This window comes from Falco cherrug, chromosome 4 (assembly GCF_023634085.1).
Source record: "Falco cherrug isolate bFalChe1 chromosome 4, bFalChe1.pri, whole genome shotgun sequence".
Taxonomy (NCBI): domain Eukaryota; kingdom Metazoa; phylum Chordata; class Aves; order Falconiformes; family Falconidae; genus Falco; species Falco cherrug.
The window spans coordinates 51,924,587-51,931,249 of record NC_073700.1 but is presented as its reverse complement, the minus strand read 5'-3'; the positions used below and the strand labels follow the sequence as shown (position 1 = coordinate 51,931,249).

Here is a 6,663-nt window from a genome sequence, read left to right as displayed (position 1 = left end):
TCAGCAACCCTGTGCCTGTGTGACAGGAGCATGGGGGGTCTCAGCAACCCTGTGCCCACATGTCACGAGCGTGGGGGGTCTCAGTAGCTGCATACCCACACGTCACGAGGGTGGGATGTCTCGGGAGCTGTGCACCCATGTCACGAGCGTAGGGTGGTCTCAGCAGCCAGGTGCTGGCATGTCACGAGGCGGGGGGGGTCTCAGCGGCCGTGCACCCCTGTGTCACGAGGCCGGGGCAGCTGGGCTCTCAGCGGCCGTGGGCGCACGTGTCACGAGCACGTGTGGCCTCAGCTCTCGGCCGCCCTGTGCCCACGTATCGTGAACGTGCCAGACCCCAGCAGCCGCCCACCCACGTGTCACGAGCACGGGGGGTCTCTACAGCCCTGTGCACATGTAGCACGAGCGTGCAAGGTCTCAGCCAGCCTTCCTTGTCCCCCCACCCCCTGCGGGCACTGGGCTCTGTAGCCGGCCACTGTCCCCAGGGATCTGGCAGGCTGTCCCCATGCTGTCCCGGGGAGGCTGAGTGTCCCCGGCCGCGGCGCCGTGTCCTCCCCTGCCCCTGCCACCCCCGGGGAGGCCCCAAGGCCGGCGGTGACCTCTGTCCCCGGCCAAGGCTGGCTGCTGGTGCCCATGTCATCACGTGGAGCGGGCACCAGCGGGGCCACCGGAGCCACCCGAGCCGAGCTGGGAGCTGGGAGCAGCCGCAGCGCTGGACGGTGGGATGGATGGACGGACGGACAGGTGGGCAGGGGGAGGGCTGGGGGCTGGGGGGCCCACCGGGACCTCCGCCCCGGACAGCCAGCTGGTGGGTGCCCCGGGTGCTAGTGGGGACTGAGGTCCCACTGCTGGGGGGCCAGGGTGACCCCGTCCCGCCTGGACAGGTGTCCTTGTCCCCATGTCCTGGGCCCAGGTGGCCCAGTCGCAGGCATCCCTGTCCCAGGTGGCCCTGTTCCCAGTCTCCCTATCCCAGGTGTCCCAGTCCCAAGTTTCCCATTCCCACAGGTCCCAGTCCCAAGTGTTCTTGTTTGCAGTGTCCCTGTCCCATCTGTTCCAGTCTCAGGTGACCCTGTTCCCAGTCTCCCTATCCCAGGTGACCCAGCTGTCCCAGTCCCATACTTCCTTATCCCAGGTGCGCCAGTCCCACATGTCCCATTCCTGTGGGGACTCAGGTGTCCCCGTTCCAGGTGTCCCAGTCCCAGATCTCCCAGTCCCAGGTGTCCCTGTCCCACATATCCCAGTCCAACATATTCCAGTCCCAGGTGTCCAAGCCCCACTTGTCCTTGTTCCCAGTGTCCTTGCCCAAGGTGACCCAGGTGTCCCCATCCCAAATGTCCCAGTCCCAGCTGTCCCAGTCCCCATGTCTGGCTGTGACCAAGGGTACCCCAGAGTCGTGCCCAGCAGGGGGGGACACCCCCACCCAAAGCACCCCTTGGTGCTGGGTCCCAGCAGTGCCAGGGGACAGGGATCCCCAGCAGCCACCGCTGTGCCCACAGGGCTGGACTGGGCGCAGGGTGGACGTGGGTGGGAGCAGGCATGGATGCAGGGTGATTCCAGAGTGGGAGCAGGTTTTTTTCGAGGGCTGCATGGGGGTACAGGTTTGGGGGGACAGTGGGTGCAGGTGTGGGTGCAAGTTTGAGTGCAGGATGAGTCTAGGGTGGGTGCAAGGTGGGTGCATGGGGTTTTTTGAGGAAGTGCATGGCAGGTGCAGGTTTGGGGGGGTGGGGGATGCAGATTGGGTGCATGGTGGATGCAGGGCTGGATGTAGGCATGGATGCAAAATGAGTCCAGGGTGGGTGCAGGTTTTTTCTGGGGGGATGCACGGGGGGTACAGGTTTAGGGTGTTTAGTGGCTGCAGGGCAGCCCACCCCCACACTCCCCATCCCACCCCCCCACCCCCACTCCCTGTCTGCTCCCCACAGCAGCAGCATGTGGCTGGGAGCCCCCCTGGAGCAGCTGCCCACCCCAGCGTTGACCCTGGACCAGGCAACAGTGCGACGCAATGCCGAGCGCATGCAGGAGCGCTGCCGGGCCCTTGGCCTCCGCCTGCGCCCCCATGTCAAAACCCACAAGACACTGTGAGTGTGCCCCTCAAAACCCCCCACCGCTATCCCCCATCCTCTCCCTCAGCACTGCTCAACCTGCCCCCCAGCATCCTCCTAGCACCCCTCACCTTCTACAGCAGCAGCCTCCCAGTATCCTCCCAGCATCCTCCCAGCACCCCCTCAGCATCCCCCATCATTCCTCCGGCATCCTCCCAACATCCTTCCGAGCATCCCCCTTCCTTCTCCATGCCTTCCAACTTCACCCCCAGTATCCTTCCAGTACCCCAGTATACCTCCAGCAACTTTCCCAGCACCCCTCATCCTCCCCCCAGCATCCTCCCCGTATCCCTCCCAACATCCCCCCCATCCCCTCCAGCACCACTCAGCACCCCCTATCACCCCCTCACCCCCACCCCCCCCCAGAGAAGGTGCCGAGCTGGCAACAGGTGGCACCCGCCGAGGCATCGTGGTCTCCACCTTGGCCGAAGCCCGGTTTTTCGCGGCGGGGGGCTTCGATGACATCCTCTACGCCTACCCGCTGCCAGGGGGGCGGCTGGAGGAGTGTGCCGCCCTGGCCCAGCGCCTCCAGGCCTTCCAGCTCCTCCTCGACAGCCCCCAGGCCCTGGCCCTCCTGCGCCAGCACCCACTGCCCCCCGGCAAGCGCTGGCTCGTCTGGCTGAAGCTCGACTGCGGGAATGGCAGGGGTAGGTGACCCCCTGCCCCACCAAAAGCAGCCCCCCGTGAAACCCCACTAGCGCCTGGGGTGTGTTGGGGTGGGGGGAGGCATTGATGGGGCATCACGTGTCTTCTCCAAGGGTGTTTTCACCCCAGGATGCTCTGGGAGGTGGGATGTGCCATGGCCCCCCCCAGCCCCACCATCTCAACCAGGACAGGACATTTGAAGCCCCCACCCACCCCCAAAGTCATTCTTTGAGGAGGTTCCATTGGGTAGGGATGCCCCACGTCCCTCAAAGCCCCCAGAACCACCATCTCTAGCAGGATGGGGCACCTAAACCCCTCTCCCCCCCCCCAAAGTCACTTTTCAAAGATGCTCCATAGCAAAGGATGCCCCATGTCAGTCCATGATCTCAACCAGGATGGGGCATTGCAGACCCCCCCAGAAGTCACTGTTCAAGGTTGCTCTGTGGGGAGGGGTGCCCCGTGTCCCCCCAGCAGCTCCATCAGGATGGGGTATTTAACCCCCTGCCCCCCAAAGTCATTATTCAAGGATGTGCCATGGGGTAGAGGTGCCCCAAAGCCCCTGTGGTGGGACACCCACCCCTCCCGAAACCCTATTTTCTCTTCCTTACCCCCCCACTGTGCTCCATGGAGGGTGATGCCCCACATCCCCCCACCCCACAATCCCCCATCCCCACCCCACCCCAGCACAGGCCCCCAGAGCCCCCCCAGCACCCCTGAGCCATGCCTGGACTGTCCCCCTGGCTGGCAGCCGGCGTGCGGCCCACGGACCCCGCTGCCATGGCGCTGGCACGGGCCATCGCCCAGGACGCTCCAGAGGAGGTGACACTGGTGGGGGTCTACGCTCACTGTGGGGACACCTACGGCTGCCGTGATGTCCCAGCCATCCAATCCATCGCCCGGGCCACCACCGCCGCTGTTCTCGACTTCGTCACCGCGTGAGTGTCCCAAACCCAGGCATGGGCAGGGTTAAGGGAATTTTCTTTTTTTTTTTTTTTTTTTTTTTAAATGGGTGTGTCAAGCTGACCACCATGGGGTGTAGGTGCCCCCCTCCCCCCAGCCTATAAAACCCCGGTGGCTGGTTGTAAATGCAAATCACCCCCATAAAAGGGGGCCCTACAAAGCCCCCCGGGGTGCTGGAGGAGGATGCTGGTGGTTCCGGTCAACTTTGATGTGGCTTTGGTGGCAGGTTGTGACCTGTGTCATTGTTCCCCTCCCCAACTTTGTCACCCTTTTGTCCCAGAGAGGTTTTACATCCTGGAGGGAATTGCTGCTGGATGATTCCTGCTGGGGGGGGGGGGGGGGGGGCACTGGGGTCCCTTGGGACCCCCAACACCCCTGCTCAGGGACATGGTCCCTGGGGATCTCCAGCCCCACCCCAGCTGGTTGTGGCCCTGTTTCTCAATGGGGAAACTGAGGCACACAAGGAAACCTGCTGCCCTCCCAGCTCCCACCCCACCCCCAAAGTTGGGGGGGGCAGCTCTGCCACATCTGGGGCTAGTTCCAAACACATCTGGGGGGGTCCCAGGCATATCTGGGAGTGCCCTGGCACACCTGGGGGGCTCCTGTGCACATCTGTGGGTGCACTGACACAGAGGGGGGGTGCCTTGGAACATTTGTGGATGTTTTAACACATCTGGGGAGATTTCCAGCTCATATGGGGGGATCTCAGGCACATCTGGGGATGCCAGGCCACATCTGGGGGTGGTCCCAGGCACATCGGGAGGGGCGCTCTGGCATATCTGGGGGGGTTACCTGCCTTGAGTGTTTGAGGAGGCTCCCTATTGCATCTGGCTGGCATCTGGGCACATCTGGCAGGCTCCACAGTACATTTTTGGGTCTTCCTGGCACATTGCGGGGGGGTGTCTGCCACATCTGGATGGCTTCCATAAACATTTTGGGGGGCTTCCTGGTACATCTGGGACTCCCTGAGGCATCAGCTCTGGTCCTGATCTCCATGGTGCCCAGGGGTGATGGACCCACCTCCTCATGCTCCGGCAGCACCCAGGAGTGATGGATCCACCTCTGCTCCTGCTCCTGTGCAGGAATTGTGCCTGGGGTGAGGGACCCACCTCTGATCTTGTTCCACATGGTGTCTGAGGTTGAGGGACCCACCTCTGGTCCTGCTCCCATGGTACCTGGGGTGCCATGCTCAGAGGGTCCCCATGTGCTGGCAGGCTGCGGCAGGCAGGGGTGTCATGTCCCCAGGCCACCATCGGCTCCACACCGTCCTGCAGCCACCCGGTGCCGGAGATGGCCCAGCTCACCGAGCTCCACCCGGGCAACTACCTCTTCTATGGTGAGTGGATTGGGACCCCCCCATTCCCCAACAATGGTGTGACACACACCCCAGGGTGGGCTGCACCCCAAACCTGAGCTGAGTACCCTTTTCTCCCAGACCTTCAGCAGACCCTGCTGGGTTCCTGTCACCTGGAGGAGGTGGCCATCCGTGTCCTCACCAGGGTCATCGGTCACTACCCGCACCGCAACCAGCTGCTGGTGGACTGTGGGTGGGCGGCCCTCAGCCTCCACGGCCGCGACCAGGTGCCCATGGGCTGCGCCGCCATCGAGGGGCACCCCCAGCTCAGGTGGGCACCAGGGCAGGGGCATGGGGGGACACACACGTGGGTGGGGACGTGATGCCATGTCCCTGCAGGCTGGTGGGACTGACGCAGGAGCACGGCCAGGTGGAAGCCATCAATGGACAGTTGGATTTTGAGCGCTTCCCGCTGGGCAGCGTCTTGGCTCTCATCCCCTTCCATGTGAGTACCCGCCCTGCTGTGCCACGCTGTGCCACGCGGTACCATGTCGTGTTGTGCTGTACCGTGCCGCAGCCCCTCGGCTCAGCACCCCTCCCCGCTGCAGGCCTGTGCCACCGCCGCCATGCACCCCGTCTACTACGTCCACGCCGTGGGGAAGGTGGTGGAGCTCTGGCACCCTGTCCGCGGCTGGTAGGGAGGAGAGCGGGGAGCTGTCGGGGTGCTGCGCCCACACCGAGACCCTGCGCCTGTGCCAAGACCCTGCGTCCATGCTAGGGTGCTGCACCCACTCCGAGGCCATGCAACCACGCTGGGGTGCTGTGCCCACGCCAAGGTCCTGTGCCTGCACCGAGGTCTTGCACCTATGCCAAGACCCTCCACCTGTGCTGGGGTGCCGCACCCACTCAGAGACTCTGCACCCACGCCAAGACTGTGCAGCCATGCTGGGGTCCTGCACCCATGCTGAGGCCATGCACCCACGCTAGGGTCCTGCACCCATGTCAGGGTGCTGCACCCACACCGCGGTCCTGCATCATGCCAGGGTGCTGCACCCATATGGAGACCCTGCACCCATGCCAGGGTGTTGGACCCATGCTAAGACCCTGCAACCACACTGGACCTGCATCCAGGTGGGGTGCTGTACCCCACGAACCCCTGCACCCATACCAGGGTGCTGTGCTCACACCGAGGCATCGCTCCCATGCTGGGGTGCTGCACCCGTGCCAGGGTCCAGCACCCACGCCAGGACTGCGCAGCCACGCTGGGTCCCGCACCCATGTGGAGACCCTGCAACCACACCGGGCCAGCACCCACCTGGAGTGCTGCCCCCGCACCCCTGCAGGGTGCTGCACCCATCCCGGCGCCAATAAAGCTGCTTCTCCCACCTCCAGGCATTTTCGCCGCCGGGGCAGGGAGGGGACAGGCAGGGGGGGAACACCGTCCCCCCGGTCGCAGCGTGACCGGGCGAAAGCGACCCCCTCCGGCCCAGTTTGGCCCAGTCCCGTCCCAGTCGGGCCGGTGTGGGCCGGGGGAGCGGCGGCGGGACGCGAACTTGAGACCCCCGGGAGCGCCCCCCTCCACTACCACCGGCACCGCCGAGCCGGGGGGGCGGAGCTACACGATAAGCCCCGCCCCACCGCCCCGCCCGCAGCCAATAGCGGAGC

General features: G+C 64.8%; 1 protein-coding gene across 2 annotated transcripts; it reads left to right on the top strand.

The window, feature by feature from the left end:
• Window positions 1-164: 164 nt before the first annotated feature.
• On the top strand, window positions 165-6,383 carry LOC102053074 (D-threo-3-hydroxyaspartate dehydratase-like). 2 transcript variants are annotated; one of them, XM_055708053.1, is made up of 8 exons: window positions 165-741; window positions 1,920-2,075; window positions 2,466-2,746; window positions 3,493-3,679; window positions 4,919-5,040; window positions 5,140-5,329; window positions 5,398-5,503; window positions 5,607-6,383. In XM_055708053.1, exons 1-8 carry the CDS (start codon window positions 722-724, stop codon window positions 5,694-5,696), a joined length of 1,152 nt encoding a protein of 383 aa, XP_055564028.1. In that variant the 5' UTR covers window positions 165-721; the 3' UTR covers window positions 5,697-6,383. The 2 variants fall into 2 exon arrangements, with proteins under 2 accessions (XP_055564028.1, XP_055564029.1); XM_055708054.1 differs by having other exon boundaries at window positions 170-741; window positions 2,655-2,746.
• The last annotated feature ends 280 nt before the right edge of the window (window positions 6,384-6,663 follow it).

What these genes read in the sequence shown, in the direction of transcription:
- LOC102053074 (XM_055708053.1), top strand. Translation starts at nt 722, where the DNA reads ATGGATGGACGGACGGACAG. An exon ending in ATGGATGGACGGACGGACAG is followed by an intron (nt 742 to 1,919) that starts GTGGGCAGGGGG and finishes TGCTCCCCACAG; the next exon opens with CAGCAGCATGTGGCTGGGAG. An exon ending in GGGCAACTACCTCTTCTATG is followed by an intron (nt 5,041 to 5,139) that starts GTGAGTGGATTG and finishes CTTTTCTCCCAG; the next exon opens with ACCTTCAGCAGACCCTGCTG.